The sequence below is a fragment of the Anomaloglossus baeobatrachus genome, chromosome 7 (genome assembly GCF_048569485.1).
Source record: "Anomaloglossus baeobatrachus isolate aAnoBae1 chromosome 7, aAnoBae1.hap1, whole genome shotgun sequence".
NCBI classification, from domain to species: Eukaryota; Metazoa; Chordata; class Amphibia; order Anura; family Aromobatidae; genus Anomaloglossus; species Anomaloglossus baeobatrachus.
Genome location: NC_134359.1, coordinates 194,068,654 through 194,096,640, shown reverse-complemented (window position 1 = coordinate 194,096,640; position 27,987 = coordinate 194,068,654). Strand labels below are relative to the sequence as shown.

General features: G+C 42.0%; 1 protein-coding gene across 1 annotated transcript in view; it reads right to left on the bottom strand.

The window, feature by feature from the left end:
- Positions 1-27,779, bottom strand: part of CAVIN2 (caveolae associated protein 2) — a 108,802-nt gene extending 81,023 nt beyond the window's left edge. The window contains exon 1 of the mRNA XM_075317840.1: positions 27,016-27,779. Coding sequence (XP_075173955.1) covers positions 27,016-27,510 — 495 coding nt within the window. The 5' untranslated portion in view covers positions 27,511-27,779. The remainder of the gene's footprint in view (positions 1-27,015) is intronic.
- Positions 27,780-27,987: the final 208 nt, after the last annotated feature.

Below are 27,987 nucleotides of genomic sequence, written 5' to 3'. Positions count from 1 at the left end.
GAACCGCCGCAGCCATCTCCTGCAGCTCCGCACGTCCCTCTCGGATCTGCTGCACGATCCTCGCTTCCAGTCGGTTACTGAACTGGGCAAGCTCCCAGGACCACCAGGCAGCGGAACCCGGCTCTGGGCTCCTATCTTCAGACGCCATCTTCACCACGTCGTCGCCGCTCTGCAGATCTTTTCTCAGCAGCAGACCTCCGACTCTTCCTTGCAGTCTCAGTGCCAGTTCCTTCACTGCCTTGAACTCTTCTCCCAACAGCAGGCTTATCAGTTTCTGCTCTGCCTTTTCCAGCAGCAGGCTTCTGGCTCCCTTTCCTTCCCGACGTCTCTGAACGCCTCCGCTCCCATCACTTGCGAGGACAGGACTCTCCAGGGGATCTCTGGGTAGCCACACCTCTTCGTGGGCGGTAACTTCTCCCAGCGCGGGCTGCTGTTGTTTTTCAGCGCGCTTTTCATGGTGGCAATATGGCGGCGCTTCCAATTTTCCAAGCGGACCGCCCAGGCACATGGTCACCTGTCTGAACAGGTCTAGTCCTTATCCTGTTCGTGACGCCAGATGTGTGGGGCCCCGAGGCTCGGTGTCGGTGCAGCGGTGCATTACCTTCAGGGACTCCACGCGGCTGGATCTCGTCACAGGTAGGAAATCCTCTATTTTGATTGTCGTGACGCCACTCTCAGAATTGCGGTCAATGGGGACCGCCACTGCAGGTTAGGGGGTGCCTGGGGCTGATAGTAGGTGCAGTCAGTTGTAATAGCCTCCTGAGAGTGAGGCATGCCCCAGGGTCCCGTGTAGGTGTGTGGAACTACAAGTCGCAGAATGACTCACACGCACAAGCAGGATGTCTTTCAGGGATTTTACTCACTGATGGTGGCAGGGTGAGTAACCCGGGCGTAGCTGGGATGAACCAGGCTGGAACCAGGTGTCCTTCAGGCTGACTTATGAGGGTGGCTACCAACTCACCTTCCTTAGCCCGTAGTGTTTTGGGGTAACCCCTGCTTGAAGCCCTGCTGGGGTCGCCCAGGGAAGTTGCTGGTGCCTCTCTCCCCTTCTTTTTGGCCCGTTTGCTTGTAGCCTGGACCAAGTCACTCCGGCTGCTTGCCTCCTGTGAGCTATGGGCCCTCACTTTGGCTACGTGGCTGCGGACTCTGTGGTGTTGTCTTGGGGGTGTAAAGTGCCCCCTCATGCAGGTTTGGCAAAGGACAAGTGGATCTATCCCTGCACTGGGACCTGTTACCCGTTTGGGCCTGGTATCTCCCTGACAGTCTCCTTACTTTCCACTCCGTTGCTCTCTCTTTAGCCGTGTGTGGATTTCGGGCAGCACTACCAGGTGACCGTTCTCCCCCGTTGGTAGTCACTGCGCGTACGTTGTCAGAATTGTGTAGAGCTACAGGGTCTGCTTCTGCCCTCCCTGAACTTCACCACTCAACTGTCCTCGGCTCACTCTTCCCTCCTCTCCTGTTCTTGCCTACGTCACCTAGCAACCAGGCTCTCTACCACACCCCTCGAGTGGAGATAGAGGCTTCGCCCCCTCCTGGGATCCCCAGGGGTCCTCTCAAAGGTAAATGTGTGAGACCTGATCACTATGCGCCTGTGTAGTCACACCTCGGTCAGCCTTCTGGATCACCTGTTTTGTACTGTCCCCAGCATGGGTGCAGTACTCAGTGGTGCCTGACCAGGTCAGGGGCGCCACAAGAACATCTCGAGATAACTTTCTAGCTTACTTCCTATATAGAGTTATAGGAAAGTAATCACTAATGGAAATTAACCAAAGACTCCTATTTATCTGTTTGCTTTGTAACAAAAATGTTTTACTTGACCTTGGGAGACTCTTGCAAGAGCAACACATATTTGTGAAATCAGTACATAGGTGACATCTATTAGAATACCATTTAGGAAATCGAAACTTGTGCAAAGTGAATCGAGTCGCATGAACTTGACATTGTATCCAACTGTGTGTAAAACCGCAGTTCTACTCTAGAGGTTCAAAGGGAACCTGTCACACGTGAAAGTGCTATTAACCTGAATATAGGGGTTAATCTGCAGGTTCATAGTGTTCTGACACCCTGCGGCTGCCGCACTGAGAGAGCCCCACTGCCAGGAGGAAAATAACTTTATTCCTCTCGGCAGCCTCAGTCTTTCAGTCATAGGCACACAGCTGGCACTGCTGATGTAGTGAGGATGCGGCTTTCAGTCAGTGTTCTGGTGTGGTTATAGTTGCTGCTCACTACAGAAGCAGTGGTGACTGAACCACACCAACCGCACCTCAATGACTAATAATCTGTGGCTGCTAGGAGGAATAAAGTTAATTTCCTCCCAGCATTCTGTCTCTCACGGTGGCGGCCACATAGCATCAGAACACTATTAACCTGCACATTAACCCCATATCTGCAGGTTAATAGTCTTTTTTAGATGACAGGTACCCTTTTAGAGCCTGATGAAAGAATAATGGTCGTATCGTATCATGAAAAATAAACCTTTGCATAGAAGAAGACAGAGGCACTTTATCCCTTTTGTGAACTCTGAGCTTTAGTTCCTTCTCTTGGATTCAGGTCAGGTGATTGGCTGGGTCATTCTAGCAGCTTTATTTTCTTTCTCTGAAACCAATTGAACATTTCTTTTACTGTGTCTCTGGGAACATTGTCGTGCTGAAATTTTCACCCTCATTACATCTTCAACCACCTGATAAATGGCAGCAGATTTTTACGAAGAATGTTTAGGTACTGTACATTTATCCATTCATCTTTCCATCAATGATATGAAGCATGCCAGTGCCATCTGCAGAAAAACAGCCCCACACCATGATGTTCCCACCTCCAAACTTCACTGTTGGTATGGTGTTTTGGGGGTGGAGCTCTTTGGCATCCAAAGACTTCAATTTTGGTCTCATCTGGCCAGACTATATTCTCCCAGTATTTCACAGGCCTGTCTAAATGTTGTAGAACAAACTATAAATCCACTTTAACATGCATTTTTTTCAGGAATGGAGTCTTGTGTGATGAACGTGAATACAGGCCATGAAGGATGGGTGCATTACTTAATGTTTTCTTTGAAACAATTCTACCTGTTGATTCTGAGTCTTTCTTTAACGTTTTGTAGGTCATCCTTGGCTCTAGGGTAATCCATCTGATAATTATTTTCACTCCTTTGTGTGAAAATTCTGTGGGAAACACCAGGTTATGTCCGATTTATGATTGAATTATATTCTTTCCATTTCTAGATTCTGGTCTCAACGAAACCTTCAGTAGTTTAGGAAATCTTTTGCACCAATATAATCAGTATGTTTTGCAACATTGAGGTTGCAAAGGTCTTGAGACAGCTCACTGTTTTTACCCATCATGAGATGTTTATTGTGTTGCACCTTGTTACTGAGACGCCTTTTTATAGGCCATCAGTTGAACCAGCTGATATTATTTTTCAATAAGTGGCAGAATTGCTATATTATTACTAAGAGATTTCAGATGGTGTCATGACTTTCCATAGCTTTTTAGACCTCTCTTTCTGCATGTGCTCAATACTTTTTCCCTGTACAATTTCTCATTATTACACATAACCTAATTAATGGACATCCATGGTTTGATTTCTCTGCCTGTGTGGATTAGATGGATTGTTACTGACATCTGGTGAGAATTTTATGTCGGTAGCACATTTAGAATTACTTTTGCTTAGAAAATTGATGACCTGTTCAATACTTATTTCACCCACTGTATTATTTTTTTTTATTTTAGTAATTGTGTGTATATGTGCAAACAGTGTAGTGTAAGTATTAATATCCTGTGCCATTCTGTTCCTCTTCTCAGTGAATTCCACACCGCTCCTCAAAATATCTGGATCACTCTATACTGTGTGAGCCAGAAGTCTCTTTTACAATGTAAGCCTATAGAGCCTTGTTCTGATACTCTACAGACTTACATTGTAAAAACACTTTCTGGTCAAGCAGAGCACAGTCTGATCCGGAGAGTCTCTACAAAGAGGTGATGCCACAAATAAGTGGGGCAGAAAAGCGCTGGACAACAGAGAGAACAGAGGTAGGAAAGTATATTATTACACTCATGCTACATTACATGCACATATGTACACTTTAATAGAAGAAAATATAGATAGGAGTACTTCTTTAACAGGAACCACCAGTAGGATTTTCATATATAAAGTAAAGCCAGTGCTATACTGGCACTAGGATGCTGAATGTAAGCATAGCTTTTTGTTCAGAGATTAGATGTTTTATTTCAGAAATATGTGCAAATAAAGTTTCAGCAATGCACTGCTAATTGATTGACAGGTGCAATAGGAAGGGAACATGTGGGTCGGGTGTTGCTTTCTATTTCTACCCCTGTCTGCCTGCACTGGAATTAACATGTATGATGGTGACAGGGGGAGGAAGGCCAGGCAGGCAGACAGGGAAGGGAATAGATAGCAAGACCTGACCCACATATTCCCTTTCTGTTGCACCTGTCAATCAACATGCAGTGCATTGCTGGAACTTTACTTGCACATATCTCTGAATTAAAACATCCAATCTCAGAACAAAAGGTATGGTTACATTCAGCATGATAACCCCAATATAGCACTGGCTTTACTTTATATATGAAAATTCTGCCGGTTGGTTCCTTTTAATCATTAGCCTACATTTTTAAAGTGGTAATCAGTCATCAAAGAATGCAGTTATATGATATGCAGCTGCATACATCTGGGCAACATATTTGGTATGTACATCTAGAGAATCTCCACATGTATATGTTGGACATATGTAATTTAGTAGGAGGGATTATTCATTTTTTATATCCTTATGAACTGATTAATACCGATTTTTCCCTTTATGATAAAGAATTACAAAAATACTAAAATATGTACACTTCTTATACAATAGGAATACTTTTTTTACTACAACATAATTTGTAAAGTGTTTATGTAGTACTCAATCATTATTTGATTTTCACCAACAGTTTAATGATTACTCACCAGCAATATTCTAGGTGACTAATTTGTTTCATCTTAGTACAATTGCATCTATGCTTTTTTAATGCTTTCATTATGGGTTATGTCATTTCATATGATCTAGCCAATCTGACTACCATTCCAGTACAGGCTTCTCTGAATTACAGAATCACATTCATCTATAAAATCCATTCAAACTCTAATTTGCCTCCACAACAAATATAACCCTTTTATTACTTTGCATAAGCCCCTATACAGCTGAAAATATCATCTCTGCCTTATGTCACAAATCAGTAATTTATTAGTCTATGCAATGATTAGCTGAACAGTTAGAAAAATCCTGACAGTCTATATTATCTTTGTGTGCAGAATGTTCAGTGTGGCCTTTGACAACCTGTTTCCTCTGCCTCCTGCTTGTACAAGCTAGTAGGAGAAACCTACCACAAGCAGGAGGCAGGAGAGAGAGCCTGAAACTGCATCTCATGGGAATATACAGAGACTGTGCAGAGAGGACTGATGTTCTCTGTCACTGAAGGAAAAGACGCTTTCTACATTTAGTTGGCACTCAGAGCAAGTACAAAGTGATGAGACTCAACTGTCTCTGCGAAGCCATGGGCATTTTTGGAACTATAGTCTGTATCAGGAGAACCATATCAGAAAAAAGAAGGAATACTCATGGCAGAAAACATAGCAATGACACATCAACTGCAGATATACAAAAGACCCTCCACATAATTCTATAATAGCCTATGCTGCATTAGTTAAAAGGCAAAAGCTTTAAACATTATGCTATGGTTTCATTCTGTGCTGACATTAAATCAAATCCCTCTTAGCTACACTATAATTTCTCAATTTAAAACCAAATGTGTTAAGTCACTTATTCTAATCATCACTAAGGCAACTGGTTATTGTAGTAAAACCAACTCCTGGGAGAATTCATCAAGAGCCCACCCAGCATGGTGCCAATGCTATGCAATCTATAGGCTATCAAATGTCATGGAAACCACTTTGGGTCTTATTAAACTAAACTAACATAGCATATTGATGGCGCATTAAAATATCTAAATATAGTCAATTGAGGTTTTGTTGAAAGGGATAATATTTCTCCCTATAACTGAAGAAAAGGTAAAGCTATACCAGATATTACATAATAAAAGCATTCACTGTATTTACACTATTTTTTTTTTACACTGTGCCATATAAAGTTTTGGAGCCTTGGGGGGTGCGGTGCATGAAAGGGGGTTATGGACATAACTATAGCACTGCCCTCTTTAGACTCTGAATTAGGTACATAATATAGTGAATATCCTTTGCTGAAGTTTTCCGTGAAGAAGTCACTAAACAATTTCAACTAATTAATCTAGTTATATTTGACAGGATAAATGTCATATAAAAAACAAGTGTTGGAATGAGGTCGTCTTTCACTAAACCTTTCAGGCCAAATCTTAATGCAGCAGTTTATGTGGAGAGCCATGTGTGAACTGCCTCAGCTTATATTCAGTATTAGGCTATGTGCGCACTTTGCGTTTTTTCATGCGTTTCCGCAGCGTTTTGAACTGCAGCGTTTTAACCCCTTCATGACCATGGACGGATATATCCGTCATGGAGCGTGTCCCATTAAGCCCCGCCCCCTGCCGCTGGCAGGCGGCGGTCAGCACACATGTCAGCTGTTTTCAACAGCTGACATGTGTGCCTGCATGTTGCGAGTGGAATCGCATCCACTCGCAACATTTAACCCCTTAAATCTCGCTGCCAAAGTCTGGTAGCAAGATCTATATGCGCGCGGCCATGTTTTTTACTTACCGCCGCCCCCACCGGAAGTCACGTGCGTGATCACGTGACGTTCGGTGGTTGCCATCGTAGCACAAGGTCATGTGATGACGCCTGCAGCTATGAAGTTTCACTTTCGTTTTCCCTCGGCCGCGAGCAGAGAGAAACAGAAAGTGACTGAATCTGCTGTTTACAGCTGTATAGCAGTGATCAGCAGATAGATAAGAGTGATCGGATTGCTGATCGCTATAGCCCCCTAGGGGGACTAGTAAAATAAAAAAAAAAGTAAAAAAAAAAGTTTAAAAAAAACAAAAAAAACCTAAAAGTTCAAATCACCCCCCTTTCCCCCCATTGAAAATTAAAGGGTTAAAAAAATAAATGTACACATATTTGGTATGGCCGCGTTCAGAAATGCCCGATCTATCAAAATATAAAATCAATTAATCTTATTGGTAAACGGCGTAGTGGCAAAAAAATTCCAAACGCCAAAATTACGTTTTTTGTTCGCCGCAAGTTTTACACAAAATGCAATCACCGGCGATCAAAACGTAGCATCTGTGCAAAAATGGTACCATTAGAAGCGACAGCTTGAGACGCAAAAAATAAGCCGCCACTGAGCCATAGATCCCAAAAAATGAGAACGCTACGTGTTTCAGAAAATGGCGCAAAACGCGCGCCACTTTTATTGGACAAGCTTGTGAATTTTTTTAACCCCTTAGATACAAGTAAACCTATACATGTTTGGTGTCTACAAACTCACACCAACCTCAGGCATCATACCCATACATCAGTTTTACCATATCGTGAACACCGTGAATAAAACATCCCAAAAACTATTGTGCCATCACACTTTTTTTGCAGTTTTTCCACACTTGGAATTTTTTTGTTATTTTCCAGTACACTATATGGTAAAACTTATGGTTTCATTTAAAAGTACAACTTGTCCCGCAAAAAACAAGACCTCATATGGCAAGATTGACAGAAAAGTAAAAAAGTCACGGCTCTCGGAAGAAGGGGAGCAAAAAACAAAAATGCAAAACTGGAAAGTGCCCAGGGGCTGAACGAGTTAATGCCAAAATGCATGCGTTTTGATTTCCAAGCAAAGTGTATGGGAAACTGGGCTTTCTTGTGCACACAATGCTGTTAAAAACGCAGCGTTTCAGTTGCAGAAAATTTGTCATAATCTCTGCGTTTAAAGAAGCAGCATGTCAATTGGTCTTTGCCATTTTGGCAGCGTTTTGCTAACATTAGCGTCAATGAGAACTTTCAAAATGCAACCTAAATTAAAATCTTAGCGTTTAACATGCTTTTTTGATGCAGAAAACATGCTTTTTTGAACAAATAAACGCATGCGTTTTTTTACTTTATAATACGGGCATAATATGTCCCTTTACACACACACACAGTCCGACAATTAAATTAATGAAAATCCATAATTTAACGTTATTTTATGCATAAATATTAGAACAGTTATAATTTTAATAAAATTAGCTATTTTATGTATGATTTTAATCATGATATTTGTTATCATTTTTTTCTGTTTTTTTCATAGTGTTTGAATGTTTAAACTTTATTTAGTAGAGTATTTGTATTCAAAACGCATCTGACTTTAAGCAATGAAAAAGCATGTAATTCGCGGTAAAAACGTGGTAAAAACGCAATAAAAACGCAAGCGTATTTTTAGCGTTTTTGTGGTCAACCAAATTTGACAAACACAATTTCTGCAAGAGGATGCGTTTAGAACTGCAATAAACTCAACACAGAGTGCGCACATAGGTACGGGGAAGTGCCAAGCGAACGGCGAGAGGAAAGGGAAACCCTGTGTCTAGGCTAAGGAAAGGGGAGATGGTGACCCCTGACCAAGCATGCTGCTGTGCCCTGGGTTCCCTCCCCTTCCTAGATAAGTGCTGCACCTTTTTGCTGAGCTGGATACCTGGCATTAGGCTTATAAAGCAAAAAAGTCATTTTCAGCTCACTCTGCATGCAAGTGTTGAAGAGATCCACAAAAGGTGCAATTAACCCAGGCGGTGCAGGGATCAATGGATATCAGGAATCCAGTGCATTCACAGAAAAAGGGCAGGTAATCCAGCAACAAGTCCAGTGATAAAAAACAATTCTTTAATCCATACATTTATAAAGGTCTAGTACATGATAAAATATGATTCCATGCCCCAGGGTGGGATCACAACTATGAGTAAGGACTGTATAGTCCGAAACGTGTAAGCAATCCTTACCCTGGGTCATGGACATATTTTATCATATACTAGACCTTTTTAAACGTTTGATTAAATAATTGATTTTATCACTGGACGTGTTGCTGGATTACCTGCCCCTTCTTCTGGCATTAGGCTTACCCTGATCTGAGCCCTAGATAGGGAGCGGATTGGATGAACTTTTCGTAAACCCCATTAGGCACTTAAGGACATACAGGGATCATAAACAAGCGAAGACAACAAACAACTTTTCTCCAGTTGACTCAGGGAGAGAAACTGCAACAACCATTAAGATTCTCAAGATGTATGCAATCCGATTATTTGATAAAGGCATATGAAGTATCACCAGCACCGAATACTAGAAATTGAAGGTATATAAAGACAAGGGAAGTACTGATGAACAGCTGCTGACAGGCTTAGGAAATCCACAGGGTCAAAAAGGGAAAGGGATGAAAACCAAGCAGAAATAATAGAAGGTCAGGGAGCAGTCTGTGCAGCCAAATGCTATGACCTTCTATAGCCGGACACTACAGGACTGACTGACACCCGTGACAACTAGGTTTCTAGGGTGCAATTGCCCCATAATATACTAAGTGATGAAACATTACACAAAAATTTTTGTTTGCTTGCACACTACATTTGCAGGTTAGGGCCCAGTAAATTATGCACCATAGAATTCTGTGGGTGGTGTAAATTGGCTGTACCAAACTGATGTGTAATGGATCAGGTAAATTAGATATGAATATGCTGTGTTGCTGGTAGAGATTCAATGAAGATATCCAGGGAGTTTAGTGCATTAAAGTTCAAGTGTGGTTTATTCTCAATCATGTTTCACACTACAACTGACTTCTTCATCAGTAGAACCACAGAAAAGTTAATTCTGGCCTCATTCTGGCTCTCATAGACTTTTATTGAGTGCTTGTGACTTAACTTCTGACTTACAGCCAATCAAAAGTTGCAATCACAATGTGTCACCATGGGACCGGAGCGATGTCGAAAAAAGTGGAAGATGCCCAAGTATAGGACCGGGGACACGGGACTTAAATTTAAATCAGCACTCCAGGGCTGGGAAAAAATGCAGTGCTTTAAATAAAGAAAATCATATTTGTAGTTATTATAATTGTAGATTTGTTGTTTTTCTGCAGCATATGCCTAGATTCTTGTGAGAAAAGTTCAGAAGAGTAATAAAGCTGAGGTTTAGGCAAAAGATCTGTTGTGTGTGAAAACAGCCTTTTACATTGCAGTTTTAAAGATCAAGTTTTAGTTTTGGTTAAAATAAATTAAAAATAAAAGATATTGCATGTAGAAAGTTTACTTTAAATTACAAAGCACTCAAATCTGATCATTCATTTATTTAGAAAATGTCTACGATGTTTAATTGCCTATATTTCTGGTCAATTCAGATTGTAGCTTGTCAATTTGAGGTTGTTAATGGAGGGCTTTGTTAGAATATTTTACATGAGTTGGGTTCCCCAGAAAGTTTGGAGAATTGATTCCAGTCCATGTAATAAATAAGTTTACCCTTTCCTTTTAATCAGTTGACATAGTGAACAGTGGAGGGAGATGTAGTTATCATATCCCTCATAGGGCCAACTGTCCAGAAATTCCAGTACATTACATAAAAATAAGGAACTTTTTTGCCCTGTCTGTAAACAAAATGTAAGGTGTCCAGAAAATGTTTTTTAAGCTGCATTCTAGAATACTATATGTAGGTGCCCAGGCCACTCTGTATAATGTAAAAACACCTTTAATATACTCACCTATGGGGTTGTCAGGTCCAATGGGCATCGCTGGTTTTTGGTTCGGTGCCTCCTTCCTTCCATCCATCTCTGTTCTCCTTCATAGCTCCGTGTGGATGACACTTTCTATGTCTTCCTCACAGAGGCCTCCATTGCGGTCCTGCGCATGCACACTTTGATCTTCCTTGCTGAGGGCAGAGCAAAGTACTGTCATGCGCAGATACGGGGAAAGGTCAAAGACGGCTCGTTCATGCGCACTACAATACTTTGATCTGCCGTCAGCAGGGTAGATCATAGTGTGCATGCACAGGAGCGCAATGGAGGCTGCATCATCCACATGGAGCTGGGAAGAAGGGCAGAGATGGAAGGAAGAGAGAAGGCACAGAACTCGAGACCAGCGACACCCATTAAACCTGACCGCCCCTGAGGTTAGTATAATAAAGGTGTTTTTTTTACATTATACAGATTAGCCTGGCACTTATATGCAGTATTCTAGAATACTGTATATAAGAGCTCACTGCTGGTGGCCACAGCTTATAGGGGACAAAGCTGTGACAGGTTCCCTTTATTTTTTAGGTTTAAAAAAAAAAAACAGGAACAGGCTAAGGAGGCAAATGTATCAATGGAATCAGGGATTTGAGCTGACATTGTTGTTAATGTCAATCGTAAGCTGGAAATGCCTGCCCTCGTCACATCACAGGTATTATACAGTGTGAGGCCTGCCAAGCAACATCTTAGGAGACAGGTTGGGAGTCCTTGGCTTTATTGATGCTTTGCCGGCCTACGCTGACTGCTAACATCTCACCAGTCTTTTGATTTTTTTTAAACACACAATTAAACAATGCATATGAGTTTTATCTTTTGGTTAGTGTGGCGCCCAGGACAAGCCAGGACGTCACAGGTACTGCAACAACACACCCCACACCCCGGTTAGGCACACCAGCCACACACACACAAATCCGTGTTGCCTCCCTCCAGGGGCTGATGTCCACACCAGCTGGGGTGGAGCCAGGTGGTTGGCTCCTCTCACCGAGGAGTTCACAGTCCTGGAGGCAGGAAAGAAGGTCAGAGAGATAGTGACAAGGAGTGGAGTAGGAGAGTTTGAAGCTGAAGGAGGTAGTAGTGGAGGAGCAGACTGACCGTGTCCGGGTACGTGGCCCGGGCACATACAGCAAGGTTGGCAAACGGTGGTGACCGGCTGCAGGAGAGGCAGATTGACGCACAACCGTAAGGACCGGGGACGGGCGGTGGCCCGCTGGTACCGGACAGGGGAGCGAAGAGAAGCCAGCACCTTCCGGCAGGGCCTACGGACCCCGACCAGGCTAGGAGTCGCCGTTAAACTGGTCAAATCCGTCAGCGACGGGAACCTTTGGGGTTTCCCAGCAATAAAGACCCGACAAAGGCAGCCGTCCAAACCGTGAGGGAGATAAAGCTACCGCCAGAGCTAGAGCTCCCAGGGCCAGAGCCTGCGGGCAACAAAAGGGGCTCCCTTAGCCAACACACGGCTGGGGAGCAGGTTACCGGTGGGAAGCCATCGGGGCCAAGAACATAACACCGGTGCAGGGAGAGACTGTTACCGCCAACCGACCAGGAGTGACCGCCGCAGCCATCTGTGGGACTCGCTCATCCAGCCGTTTGTTTTACAAGAGACTCCATGTGCATTACTGGCTGAGAAAGTACCACCATGACATCTGGCACTGCGCTACCCCACGACCCTGCACCTGGCCAGGCCCCGCAATCCACCAAACAGACAATAACTCCGGGCCCCAGGACTACCAAAATCCCCCTACCCACGGAGGGGAGAGAAACATCCCAGCTGCTCCCTGTCATCGCTCCCGGGATCCCCGTACAGAGCAGCGGTGGTGCCCCAACCTCACCACACACCATGGGTGGCGTCACGAACCGACATCTCAAACCCCAACAAACCACCCTTTTCACTCACGGGCGAGGAGCGCCGCTCGAGTCCCCGGATCCGGCCCACCGCTCGAGCCACCGAGCAGCAGCAGCGCCGGACCCGAGCGTGGTGAGCGCAGCATCCTCTCCCCGCCCGCGACATTAGTGCCTCTGCTTTTTGCTATTTCTAAGGTTTTAGGTTTATTCTTGTTTGCATGCAAGAACACCAACTCTGACTGCGTTGTCTTTTCTTCACAATGAATGGTCTAGTATAATAGCCATATAGAAGATAATGCCAAGCCGCATAGTTTCCATCCCTCGCTGTACTTGTGTATTATGAATGATGGAATATTTGTTGTGTGTGAGCTAGAACAAGCTATTAGGGCTCATATTTTTCCATGTAATAAATAGTGACACTCACAGCAGTATACAGGCGCTCTACTTATCAGTTTCTCCATGGCTACTACTGTCAGATTTTCTGGACTCTAATATTGTGTGCGCCCGTTGTGGTTTTATCGTTATTTTTTATGTGTTTCTGAGTGCAGATTTTTTTTATAAAACTGCAAACAAATCCTGATTCCAGTAAAGTCAATGAGAATCCTGAGGTGTAGTGCACACTTGAGTATTTTCTCCTTGCAGATTTGGTGCAAAAAACAATCTGCAGCATGTCAATTCTTGGTGCGTTTTTCCAGTGTTTTTTCTTTTTTTTACCCATCGACTTCAAATTGAAAAATGTAAAAACGCATGCTTTGCTGCTTTTTTCCTGCCAAGAGACGCAGAAATGGGGCAGAAATTTCTGTAACTAAATACTCAAAGTCATATACCCGAAAAATGGGGTTTATGTCGAATGTGCCTGTTCCTGGGAGGGGTTAGGGGATACCGGGAGGGGCAGGACTACACATACTCAGACATTGTGGCAACTGTGTATATCCTCGCAATATCTAAAACAGCTTGTGCACATTATAGTTCGCTGTATGAGCTTCACAGTATATAGCTGCCCCACCTGATCCAAGCTCACCACAAATAAACACCGCTACAAAACAATGGCGGACGGCCATTCCGACAGAGAGGAAACTAGAAGTGTCTCTCATCATAATGTGTATCTACTAGTCAATAAAATGCATTAGATGCATTATGTCAGATAAATACATGATCATTATATATCACTTTCTGGTTGTAGAATAAATGGGTTAATATATTTTATGCCCAACTGAAATTAACAGAGAGTAGCTGCGCTATCTTACACATAGTAGATCATAGTGCTGCAGGACAGGTTGGTAGATGACATATATAATTACATAGCTACATTTTGCTGTGTGGGAATTTACATCAGTGTCAGTGTGTATCAGCGTTAACAGCACTAAAGCAAAGCACACTACATGATGGAAAATTGTATTCCACTAAATCAATGAGAAAACAACAGTTGTTTTGACAACGTAATTATGGAAAGTCTCATTCTGTCTTCTTATTACATACATGTCATCAGGCAGGCGTACCATGTATGCTTTTAATTATATCATTTACATCTGGCTATAACTAAAAGCTCAATGTAGGACAAAGAAAGGAAGAAAATAGAATAAACGCTAATTGTTAACCCCATCACATGTAGGGTGGCTCTATCCACATTCAAGGCTAAACTTCACTTGTTGGAATGTTTGTAAAGGAAAAATAATATTCAAAACTGAGAAAAGACGTAATCCAAGTAGAGGCAGGTGGCTACAGAATCCAGTATGGGTCCATTTGCTTCATAATGGCATCACAATAGCAGTAACAGCAACATTTTTAGGTCCATAATAAAGCAAGTGTTATTGGATACTGAAGCTGACATCTTCTAGTTGGACATTACTTGGCAAAAAGGTATCATCCCATGTTTTTTTGTTTGCATGCTCTTGATGCCATCTCTACATCATTATTATACAAATTCTAACAGTCTATTCAGTAGGACTATCAGCTGTGTATCCACCAGACTTCTGCACAACACAACTGATGGTCCCAACCCCATTTAGGCTACATGCGCACGCTGCTTCTTTTTCGTGTTCACAAACTGCAGCCAAAACTGCACCTTGTCAGAGAGAGCCTGGAAATGTCACAAAAAATGTAGGTGCTTTTTTGGTGCATTTTTGCTGCTTTTTTGGTGCGTTTTTGGCTGCAGTTTTGTCAACAATTGTTTCATGTATTTTTCAGTTCAAACAAGCCCATAAAGCTTGTTGAATTGAAAAAAAAAAATTAGAAATAAATAAATAATTAAAAAAAACTGGCGTGCGGTCCCCCCCAATTTTAATGCCAGGTAAAGCCATACAGCTGAAGGCTGGTATTCTCAGGATGGGGAGCTCCACGTTATGGGGAGCCCCCCACCCTAACAATATCAGCCAACAGCCGCCCAGAATTGCCGCATACATTAGATGCGACAGTTCTGGGGCTGTACCCGGCTCTTCCCGATTTGCCCTGGTGCGTTGGCAAATCGGGGTAATAAGGAGTTAATGGCAGCCCATAGCTGCCAATAAGTCCTAGATTAATCATGTCAGGCGTCTATGAGACACCCTCCATGATTAATCTGTAAATTACAGTAAAATAAACACACACCCGAAAAATCCTTTATTAGAAATAATAAACACAAACACATTCCCTCATTACCAATTTATTAACCCCGACAAAGCCCTCCATGTCCGGCGTAATCCAGCATGCTCCAGCGTCTCATCCAGCGCTGCTGCATGGAGGTGACCGGAGAAGCAGCAGACACAGCCGCTCCGGTCACCTCCATGCAGCTAATGAAGACAGCCGCGCGATCAGCTGAGCTGTCACTGAGGTTACCCGCGGCCACCGCTGAATCCAGCGGTGGCCGCGAGTAACCTCAGTGACAGCTCAGCTGATCGCGCTACTGCGTGGAGCCGGCAGGAGCGTGGAGCCGGCAGGAGCGTGGAGCCGGCAGGAGCGTGGAGCCGGCAGGAGCGTGGAGCCGGGGACTTTCAGCGGCGGCGGCGGTGGCAGTGAGAGGGGTCCATCATCTCCCCTGTGCGTGCATGCTGGGGACAGCGGTACTTCAGGGAACACGTGGAGGACGGGACTATCGGCGGCGGCAGCGAGAGGGGGATGGACGTTGGCAGCTGAAAACATTGATATTTCCCTCTCGCTGCCACCGCTGCTGATAGTCCCGTCCTCCACATCATCTCCCCTGTGCATGCACGCTGGGGACAGTGGTACTTCGGGGAACACGTGGAGGACGGGACTATCAGCGGCGGCAGCAGAGAGAGATAAAAATCAATGTTTTCAGCTGCCAATGTCCATCCCCCTCTCACTGCCGCTGCTGATAGTCCCGTCCTCCACATCATCTCCCCTGGGGACAGCGGTACTTCGGGGAACACATGGAGGACGGGACGGGACCACTTGCCTGACCTCACTTCCTGACAAATCACCTGCGTTTTTGCAAACAAAAATGCAGGTAAAAGGCAGGTAAAATGCACCACTTTTGATTAGCATGCATTTTTCCTGCGTTTTTGATACCCTCATTGATTTCAATGGGTGACAAATGTTGACAAAAACGCAGGAAGAATGAACATGGTGCATTTTTTTTGTCACAAACTTTTGACAAAAAAAACGCTGACAAACTGCAATGTGCGCATGACAAATCTGACTTCTCATAGACTTTGCTGGGAAGTCAGATGTCAGAAAGTTCTGCTGACAAAACTGCAGCCAAAAAAGCAGCAAAAAAGCAGGAAAAAAAGCAGCGTGCGCATGTAGCCTTATAAGGCAAGAAATCCCACTTATTAAACCTGACAGGGCACACCTGTGAAGTGAAAACCATTTCCAGTGACTACCTCTTGAAGTTCATCAAGAGAATGCCAAGAGTGTGCAAAGCAGCAATCAAAGCAAAAGGTGGCTACTTTGGAGAACCTAGAATATAAGACATATTTTCAGTCGTTTCTACACATTTTTGTTAAGTATTTCATCCCACATGTGCTAATTCATAGTTTTGATGCTTTCCTTTCAATGTGAACCTACAATTTTCAGAGTCATGAAAATAAAGAAAACTCTTTGAATGAGAAGGTGTGTCCAAACCTTTGGTCTGTATTATATATATATGTATATATATATATATATATATATATATATATATAAATACCCACACATATGTATATTTATATTAAACTTATGTGTATGTATTTATGTACAATTAGGAGCTGTTGGGGGGTACGTATGAACTGTTGTCAAATACTGTATGTATATATATATATATATATATATTTCACGAACATTTATGTATACCTCCAATTAGTTCCTAAATAAATACAAATTTTACTGCATAAAACATGGTAACATCAATGAAAATCTAAAAATATAAAATAGTTGTAGCTACTTAAATACAGAGACAAAAACAAAAACTGTAGCTTGTCATTAAAAGGACTCGGTCATTAAGCGGTTAAAAGTTGTCTAACTTTTCTAACATGAGAATAAGTACAAGGCTAAAATGTTACATTTATATAAGTTGTTTCTAATGTGGGAATTTCTGTATATCTGGAGGGCGAGCTTCATAGTACATTCCTATTCACCCACCTGCCAGAAGACAGAGTTTTGCTATTCGCAACTAAATAATTAATTCCTTTACATTGCGAGAGAAGATAAAAATGTTAGATAGTATTGTTGATGCCTTAAACTATTTTGATGATGTTGGATAAAGCTTGATTTCATAGTTCTATAGTTTTAAACCTGAAGGTAAACTTAAGTCCATCGAGTTCAGCCCATAGCCTAACATGTTGATCCAGAGGAAGACAAAAACCCCATAAGGTATACATTAAGCTCTATATTAAAGGGAATCTGTCAGGAGGTTTTCTTCAAGAGTTAACATTCAGATAACAGTCCTGCATCTCTTATCTCAAACTGCGTTTTTGTTTATCTGCAATGTTAGTTTAAACTTCATGGCTTTATCATTAGTTAAGCCGGTGTCACACTTGCGAGTGCTTCCCATGTATCTCACGCAAGTCTCACATTGCATCACCTGGCACAGACTCACACTCTCCTTACAGGAGCGTCTCAACTGCATAGAGATGCATGCAACAGACTCGCTCCTGTGAGTAGCATGAGTCTGTGCCGGGTGATGCACCGCGAGACTAGCGCGAGATACACGCGAGGCACTCGCAAGTGTAACACCGGCCTTAGACTGAGGAGCACATGAGCTGAAGTCCAACTCTGCCCCCTTCTGTGATTAGCAGCTTCTGTCCATAGAACTGTACACTGAGAGCCTGGTGTGGGTGGGGGCAGCTTGTTAAGCACTATCAAAAACCTGCTGACAGATTCCTTTTAAGGGTAAAATGCCTTCCCAACTCCACATACGGTAACCAGACTAGTTCCCTGGATCAACACCCCATCACAGAATCGAATGCCCATAACCGGTAAAATAACATTTTTTCAAGGGCATTAAGGTTTCTCTTCAAATATAGCATAGTGAATTAGCCATTACAACATTATGTGACAGAGAGTTCATTCTTTCCTCTAGATGTAGAGGATACACCCTTTTCCCTGTCACAGGCCTATGTGTAACAAGATAATTAGAAAAGTATCTATACTATCCCCCCATATATTTGTACATTGAAATAAGATCACCCCCTAAGCTTTCCTTTTTGCAAACTGAATAACCCCAAGTTTAATAATCTGTCTTGATACTGCATTCCCTCCTTTCCTTTCATAACCTGTTCTAGTTCAGCTATGTCCTTCTTATACACTGGAGACCAAAATTGTACAAAGTATTCTAAGTGTGGTTGCACTAGTGACTTGTATAGGGGTAAAACTATGTTCTTCTCAAGAGCATCTATGCCTCTTTTAATGCATCACATTATCTTATTATCCTTGGCAGCAGCTGCTTAACACTGGTCAGTAAAGTTGAGTTTGCCATCCACCCATACACCCAAGTCTTTTTCAGTGACAGTTTTACTCAGTTTTTAACAATTAAGTACATAATTATGTTATTTCCTCTGCCTAAGTGCATAACCTTACATTTACTCACAATAAACTTCAATTGCCATTTCTAAGGTTATTAGTAAATATGTTAAAAGGAAGAGGGCCCAATTCTGACCCTTGTAGTAACCCACTATTAACTGTGACCCAATCTGATTGTGTTCCATTAATACCCCCCCTTTGTTTCCTTATTACTGAGACAGTTCTTAACCCAGTTTGTCTACTTTATTGATTTTGAGGTGTGCTGTATTTCTTACTGGGTTAGGCTGGGTTCACATATAGCGACAGCGATAACAACGTCGCTGTTACGTCACCATTTTCTGTGACGTAACAGTGACCTAGTAAGTCGCTGTTATGATCGCTGCTTAGCTGCTAAACACAGCGATGCAGCAGCGATCATAACGTCGCTACATGTGCAGAGAGCAGGGAGCCGCGCACACTGCTTAGCGCTGGCTCCTTGCTCTCCTAGCTACAGTACACATCGGGTTAATTAACCCGATGTGTACTGCAGCTACATGTGCAGAGAGTAGGGAGCCGCGCACACTGCTTAGCGCTGGCTCCTTGCTCTCCTAGCTACAGTACACATCGGGTTAATTATCCGATGTGTACTGCAGCTACATGTGCACAGAGCAGGAGCCGGCACTGGCAGCAAGGGCGGACGCTGGTAACGAAGGTAAATATCAGGTAACCAGGGAAAGGGCTTCCCTTGGTTACCCGATGTTTACCTTGGTTACAGCTTACCGCAGCTGCCAGACGCCGGCTCCTGCTCCCTGCTCGCTTTATTTCGTCGCTCTCTCGCTGTCACACACAACGATGTGTGCGTCACAGCGGGAGAGCGCCTTTGAAGAAAATGAACCAGGGCTGTGTGTAACGAGCAGTGATCTCACAGCAGGGGCCAGATCGCTGCTCAGTGTCACACACAGCGAGATCGCTAATGAGGTCACTGTTGCGTAACCAAAACCGTGACGTAGCAGCGATTTCGGTAGCGATCTCGCTATGTGTGAAGCACCCCTTAAGCAGGTGACATTTCATGGGGAATTTATATCAGTGATCATGTCATCTGTCATGGGATTTGCTTGTTTAAATACTGTAGAGATAAAGGCATTTAGGCCTTTCCCCTCATCCTCCTCCACCATTTCACACAGATTATTTTTGAGGGTGCCAACAATATCATTTTTGAGTTTCTTACTGTTTATGTAGTTGAAGAATATCTTTGGATTATTTTTACTTTCTCTGGTAATGAGTTTCTCTTTCTCAATCTTTGCTATTTTGGTTTGCTTTTTATAGAATTTATTTAATTTTCTTTAAATAATTTAATGCCTCTTCACTAACCTCTTGTTTTAATTCTCTAAACGTGTCTTTTTTACATTTATTGTGCTTCTTACAGCTCTATTTAGCCATAGTGGTTTCCTCCTATTTCTAGCTTGTTATTCCCATAGTGTATATATTGTGCTGAGGTCCCATGCAGGATGCTTATAAAAGTGTCCCATTTGCTTTGTGCATTTTTATTTCTCAGGACATTGTCTTAGTTTATGGCACTAAATTCATCTCTAAGACATTGGAAATTTGCCTTTCTGAAGTATAGTGTCATTGTAGCCCCTCTACTGTACATCTTATTAAAGGATACATGAAAACTTATTATTTTGTTATCACCATGACACAAGTGACCCCAACCCGTATATTTGATATGCAGTCCGACCTATTGGTTAATATTAGATCTAGCAGTGCCCCACTTCTTTCTGGGTCCTGAGCCTGCTGGTTTCTGCTCCCCAATTTATATCTGGGTGGCTAATTTAATGGCTTCTTCCTGATTCACTGCTGCATCTATTTAGTTTAATCTATTTTCTGCCGCTTCCATTATAGTATTTTGTTTATCTTTCTCCATTCCATAATCTCCACCCAGAGGAACTCTACATTTTCATTAGCCTTACATATACTGTATTATTAGGTAGGATGATTTTATATATAATCACACAACTCGCCCTCGCTTATTTGTATGGTAATTCCCGAACAGACTGTAGCCCTGTAAAATAAACAGCCCAGTCATAGCTCTCATCCAGCCATGTCTCTGTTATTCCAACCATATCATCATTGTTTTCCAACAATGTTAATTCTAATTCCTTCATCTTGCTGGTGAGGCTTCTGGCATTAGTGTACATGCACTCTATGTATTTCTCTGTATCTCTATCCTTCTTTAGTGTGTTGACTGTTCTAACCCCTACCCCATGTCAGCACCATGCCCAGGTCACTATCTGCACTATCTTCCTCTCCTATACAGTAAATGCCCTCCTCAGTCTCTAGTTTAAACACTCCTCCAAAGTTCTAGCTATTTTTACCCCAGCACAGCTGCATCCTCCCCATTGAGGTGCAGCCAATCCTGAAGAAAAATCACCTACCGGTAATTAGTAAATTAAATCTGTGTGTAATTTATTCTTAGTATAACTACAGCTTTTCTGTGAAGACTCCAGTGGTTTGTTGGTAAACATTAGGTATCAAACAGCATCATAAAACCAATGAACACACCAGACAGGTCAGAGATAAAGTTGTGGAGAAGAGTAAAGATGGTTTAGGTTAGAAAAGAAATAACCCAAGTCCTGGATATATTATGAAGCACTGTTCAACCCATCATCCAAAAATGGAAAGAGTATGACACTACTGCAAACATAAAAGGCCATGGCCATTTACCTAAACTGACATCCCAAGCAAAGAAAGTAGTATTAGTGAAGCAGCCAAGAGGTAAAGTATATGGTCACTCTGGAGGAGCTGCAGAAATCCACAGTTGAAGTGGGAGAATGTGTCCACAGGGACAACTATTAGTTGCTTACTCCACAAATCTGGATTTATGTAAGAATATCAAGAAAAAAAATGCATTTTTGAAAGCAAGTCATAAGAAGTTCCATTTGCAGTTTATACAACGCCTTTATTTGTTCCCATTATGAGCACCCATGATAATTGGCTGAGTATCGAGCATGCTCAAGCATCCCGATACTTGATCGAGTGTCTTGCAGTGCCAAGCACGCTAACTCATCACTATTCCCTACCAGAATGCTCATCTATTGTGTGCATTATTTATTAGATGCTACATCTAGTGGAAGCCTGGTCCACACATGGACCGTGAAATACAAATATGTGAAACTGGTCTACAAAATATTGGAAATACAGAGCTGAAATATGATGTGTGAAATCACTATTAAACTTTGTGAGGTGAATAATGGATTTGGGTGGCGCCCATAGGAGGTAGGCGGGAGAAGTGATAGAAGAATATCATAATGTCAAAAATGCATATCTACCATATGTACATACCTAGCCCAGTTCATATAACTGTATATGAACCATGCATAGAGTCAGACAACGAGGTAGTAGTAAATAAGAGAGAGTAAAAGTGTAAGTAGTGACCTCTGCATGTTGGAGATCTAACACAACTATGCAGGGATCGCCAAGTGTCTCTACAAAATAAGAATGTGGTTTTAAAGATTTACAAATTAAGAAGAGACCTTACATATTGTGCATAGGAGAAACTGTCAAATGGCTAATTCAGCACTTCTTCACCTGAATACCAATATATGCTTCCCATAGTCTCAAGTTATTTCATGAGTTCTTCTACTGGAAAGATGTAAAAAGAATAACAGTGTGACCATATTTCATATTCATCACTTATCGTGAATACTGCACATGGGTGTATACACACGATGAGCTGCACATATGAAAGCCAGGGCAAAGAAGTGGCGGTGTTACTTATAGCAACTGATCTAAATAATACAAGATGGAATCAGTTTACCAGCCCATAAATTAGATAGCTGGTGATTATAATGATGGGAATGAGGACTTGCTTTCTTCACTGTATGTAGGGTGCAGACTTTTTTGGCATAAACAGGACACAATTTCAGTGTGTGGGGTGAACAGTTTTAGGATGGGAACATAGACCACAAGTTCAGTTATGTAAATAATCCTTAATGGAGGGTCACAATAGATATATCCTGTCTGGACTAGCACAAGTGCAAACACACATATATGCGGGGCAGAAAGACAGAAGAGGGCCCATGTATAATAATGGTGCATGGGCGCTGTGTAGTCCATAACGCACCATTTATGTGTCTGTGACCGAAGATGATTTTCAGGTGGATATGGGCCCTTACCTCATGGGCCCCTGTGAGACTGCACAGGTGGCACCTTGGCACGTCTGCCTCGGCTGGTATGTAATACCCTGGTGGAAGAATACACTATATTCTTGTATAATTATTGTAGTTTAATGTGAAAAGAACTGGAAAGATGTAAAAATGATTCAAAGCAGAAGTATCTTTCCTCTGGGAAATACATAACTTCCATGAAAGGCAGTGGGAGACAAGTTGCCGCTATCTGTCAGTGCCACAATGCAGCTTAGTCTTATCCTGGGCTGGGCTGCTTGCTCAAGAGGAATGTAAAATATTTGGAGCTGGGATTTTACACCACATACAGAAATGTGACACAAGGCCAGTTTTTTTCCTAACCTTTGCCATATGGAAAATGTGTCCACACAAATGTTTGTAACTGCTTATATATGCACCAAGCACTGCTGCAATCACAATAGTCCTCTCATTAATGACTGCTGCCCGTCTAACAAGTAACTGTCCATAACTAAAGTATGGTGTCACCTAATGCTTTCTTTGATGAAGACTCCTGCTGTATTCTTTAACTTTTTTTTAGCTACTTAGACACTACCTTATGGAACCACAATTAGGACTTATTTTTGGAGTAGGGCTTATATTTTAAGCATACTCCAAAAAGCCAAAAAAACCTTGTTCACGGGGTAGATCTTATTTTTGCGGAAACAGGGTAGTAGGACATCAACGTGCGTCACTCCATCTGTTATGAAACTACAACTTCTAGCATGACCTGGCAGACAACTGAATCACGTCAGAACTCACCCTAAGGTGTTAACAAGCCATGCTGAGAGATATAGTTTTCAGACAACACTATTCTAGTTAACTGAAAATGTATGTTAGGCCATTTTCACACTTCCAACAGTCACAGTCCGAGCACAGACTGCAATGTCTGGAAAGGCCGCATGTTTCCATACAACCCTATTAGGGCTTATGCACACAACTCTATAAGTTGGACAAGTACTATCCAATGTTTATCACACAGCATACCAGCCCCTGTTATTCAAAGAGGCAGTGCAGAGGACCGACTCTGTATGCTGCAATATGAATCTGAAATTGGATGAGACTCCCCTATTCAAGTCTATAGGTGCAAGAAAGAAATTGGATGTCACAGTATAGCATCTGATTTTTATGGATACATTGCAATTCTGTAACATAGGAAACTGTAAATGATTAATTACCGCTACTGTAAAAAATCCGATTGCATTCAGACTGCAAACAGATGACAAGTGAGAAAAACTGTACCACTTTTTGGAATGAAAAGCGGATCGATTTTTTACACTGTTGTGTGAACATAGCCTTAGGCGGTCCAGTTAGGGCCAGGTCTAGACAGCTCAGTCTGTACTTGGACTGTGAAGGTCAGATTGTGAAGCTGGCATATATGTGACATCATAATGTATAGCGGTCTTAAGAAGCAAAGAGCTGAATGCAACATGTAAGACCAAGATGTGCCAACACTAAACTGATCCTGAGGACTAGTACAGACTGCTGCTGAGGAGTGGTGTAAGTTCTGCAAATGATGCAAGGTGCTGAATTATTCGTCTAGATCCTTTTCTGAAGGTGTAGAGCAGGCTACCATCCGTAATTACTCCCCAGGCCCCCAGCATTGAATGCTGTGCCCTCCTTATGCCTCTTACATATTAACTATATTAAAACATTGGAACATTTTTTGAAGACATAACATCATGATGGCCATAGTGTGGGGTCCTAAAATCCTGTATTTTACCCTACTTCTTCGCATTCATGCAGTTTATCATTTATGGTTAAAGCTGTGCCCAGTCTGAGCAAGAACACTGACACCGCACAGGGTTAAATTAAGAAATGCTCCACAGAATTGGACACATGCTAAAATGCTCCGAGTTGAAGGGGTGAAGATTCAACTTTTCCATTTTTGGTCTGAATTATTCACGATTAGCTTGAGCACATGATATTTCTAGTAACTGAAAAGGAAAATCTCAGGCGAACGTTAAAAGTGATTTTTTTTCTATTATGACACATCCTGCAATTATGCTCATTAATTACAGAAATGGTTATTCGATATACATGTATTATTATTATTTATTATTACATGTATGAATAGTAAATGTAGAGGGGTACTCCAAGAAAGTAACATTGACGGTAGGGAGGAAAGAGTCACTTATTTCTGTAGTTTATATACAACATGCTGTCCACCATTAGCCACATCTGGTCTCGCATTCACACTGCTCTGTAAGTGATCAGCCGGCAGTGGTGCTGGTACAATGTATCCGTGTAGACCACCAGCCACTCCCTACTGTAGTGTTCCCCAACCTAGTGGTGGCTAAGCTACAACTCCCAGCATGCCCTGACAGCTGCAGGACTGGGAGCACTGCCCTACCACAAATGGTGCCACATCTCATCCACCCCAGCAGTATGGAGGTTCAGTCATGTCAGAAATAAGCAGATATATAAGGGCAGAGTTTATTGTTTGTGAATTGGGCTCATTAAATGCCGTAAAGTATTTTTCTTTGGAAATTTTAATGTTGATGTCTCCACTAAAATTCCACAAAATGTGAATTCATTATACTATGGTCATATGTGTAGGGAATTTATGATATCTAACACATGACATATTTAAATGTTTTCCCTGATTTGTATTTTTGGAAGCAGCATGTGGCTTTCTGGCCACATTTGTGCATGTAACAAGTCAACAGGAATATCAGTGGTGTTATATTTTTCTTTTTGCATTTAATGCAAAAATCTGTGAATCAGCGACTCCAGCGCATTATTAGCCAAGGTATTTCATTCTACAGAATTACACTAACATTTAGGTAAATGTCATAATAAAAAATAAGCCTGGGAACAATCAAAGTGAACACTGCACACACTTTAATTAATTAATATTCATACAATGGTTTGCATTGATACATTTTCTGCATTAAAGTCATTGCAGAAATCGTATGTTTAGCGAATGTTCCCATTTTCTGAGCTGTAGGTATGACAACAATCACCAATATTTCTGTCCCAATCTTATGACATCTCCATAACGTTTTGAAGATGATACAGAAATGATTGCTACTGATATAAGTAAATGAAAGCAAATACACAAAGAATCGTCCTCTGCTTCTGTCATTATAAACGTATGTGATGGATATGGTCTGTTTACAGCAGGTGACAGCGATGGAACCAAACCCATGGCCCACAAGTACTAGGAAGCAGTTGGAGTGATTGGTGCCAAATAAAGTGAAGAGTTTCATAGAAAAATTGTTACATTTTCACAGTCAAAAAAATAAATCTCCATCTGCTCTGAGAGGGTTCTATTTATACAATTGCTAGTCTTCATTTTTGTAAATGAGGCCTTAATCAAATACTCTTTGGACACCACGCCCATTTTCCTTTCCATTTACAGAGGCAGTGACAGGCAACAAAAATTGCAAATGTTACAGAAAAAATGTTTCATATCTTCACTAGCAACATTTCAGAGGTCCTGTTTACACTACAACCTGATATGAGATGCTTGATAAATGTGGGCCCACAAGTGATATCTACTGTATATTACTACAAGACAATATAAAGATGGCGTTGTTCAATTGTGACAACCCATCTCATGATTGTCAACAAGTCTACATTACCACCATTGCAAAAAACCCAAACCGATTGGTTTTCTGGTCATACAAGTGGCACATTGCAATGGTGTCATGTAAAGTGCGACACGCATGCGAGTTGTCTGCGATTTGTTTGCTTTTTTCAGACAAATTGCAGTCCTAAAAGTATCCACACAAACAAGTCTTAGAAAAGTTTAAGAACTGCAGTCGCCATTTAGCTCTAGCCTTACTGTATAATATTCAATTCTTCTGCTTTCATGTGAATTAGTCCAAAAAAATACTCAACCCCACCCATTCGTTTCAGCCGTATATGGTGCTTACTTTGGTTTAGTCATTTCTTAAAGTGAAAATTTGGTTTTCAAATTATTTGATACCAGATTACAATATATGTGAGATTTCTATATGATATGATATGATAAAGATTTTACTCAAATATGTCCAAAGTAAAACAATATATTTACAATATACAATTATATGTATATAGTCCTGATTGTATCTTGTGATACTCTACTGTGAGTACCACTATTATTATTATTATTTATTATTATAGCGTCATTTATTCCATGGCGCTTTACAAGTGAAAAGGATCTACATAAGAACAAGTACATTAATCATGAAGAATAGAAGGCACAGACTGGTACAGGAGGAGAGAGGACCCTGCCCACGAGGGCTCAGTCTACACTAGCTCCATAGTGAGAAGGGCGCAGCTGCCCAGGGTACCAGTCTGTACTTGTAATGCAAAGAAGAGTCTCTGCAAAAATATTTTCATTATCTATCGTAACAGATAAAGTGGTATTTATACAATGTGTAACATACCTGGAAGATTAAGACTTTGAAATTATTTCTTCTCAAGAGCACATTGTGGTTGCTTTCCAGCTTCTTCACCTGCACAGTCTGCTTATCCATACGATCCTTGACATCTCTCATGTTGGCGCTGACTTTGCGAGATTTCTCCAGAAGTTTACTGACAGTGTTGCTTGTAGACGTATGACTTTTTGAAAGTTTGGTGATGTCATTTTGGATACCTTTTACTGAGTTTTCTATGTCAATCTGCCTCTTTTCCATTTTGTGCTGGTTTTCTTGCACTGAATCCAGCATATTTACTAGTTTATCCAGCAGGGTGAGAACTGTGATGGCGTTGACCTGATTACTGTCTTTGATGGAGTCTGCCACCAGTTGCTGGGGTGTAGGGCTGGAGCTGGGGGACTCGGCAGGGCTGTGGCTGGGCACCACCAGCTCCTGGCTCTCATGATCAGCACTCTTCTGAAACTCTTCATTGCTCTTCTCTATCTGAATTGCATCTTCCTCCATGTTCACAGATGTTCACAAATCAAACCGTGCAGCTGCTTTACTTTTCCTCTTGAGCTTTCGTATGATATATTCTAATGAATTTATTGTAAAAGTAGCAGATGTTCTCCTCTTTGGCTTCTTCGCCTTTGATTAGTGTTTGCTTTGATAGGATAGTATGACACTAGTCTGCAGCAAAACACTGCCAGCAACTACATTCCAGCTTCCCTTTTAAGCCTCTGCTCCACCCAGTGGGAGGTAAAATGGGAATTATCCAAACTTTTCAGATCCAGGGGTGTGTTTCAGAGCATACTCCATGTCACGGCACTCCTAGTTGTGCAGGTTTACATTTTTTTTTTACATGCCATAGTTTAATAATGACTTCATGCAGGCACAGAAAACACCCAGTGTTGGACAGGAGCCATCTCCGCTTCTCTTGGCTGTAGGGGAAACTTTTGGCTGGCTGCTATGATACACTGGAACACTGAGCATGTTTTTTTC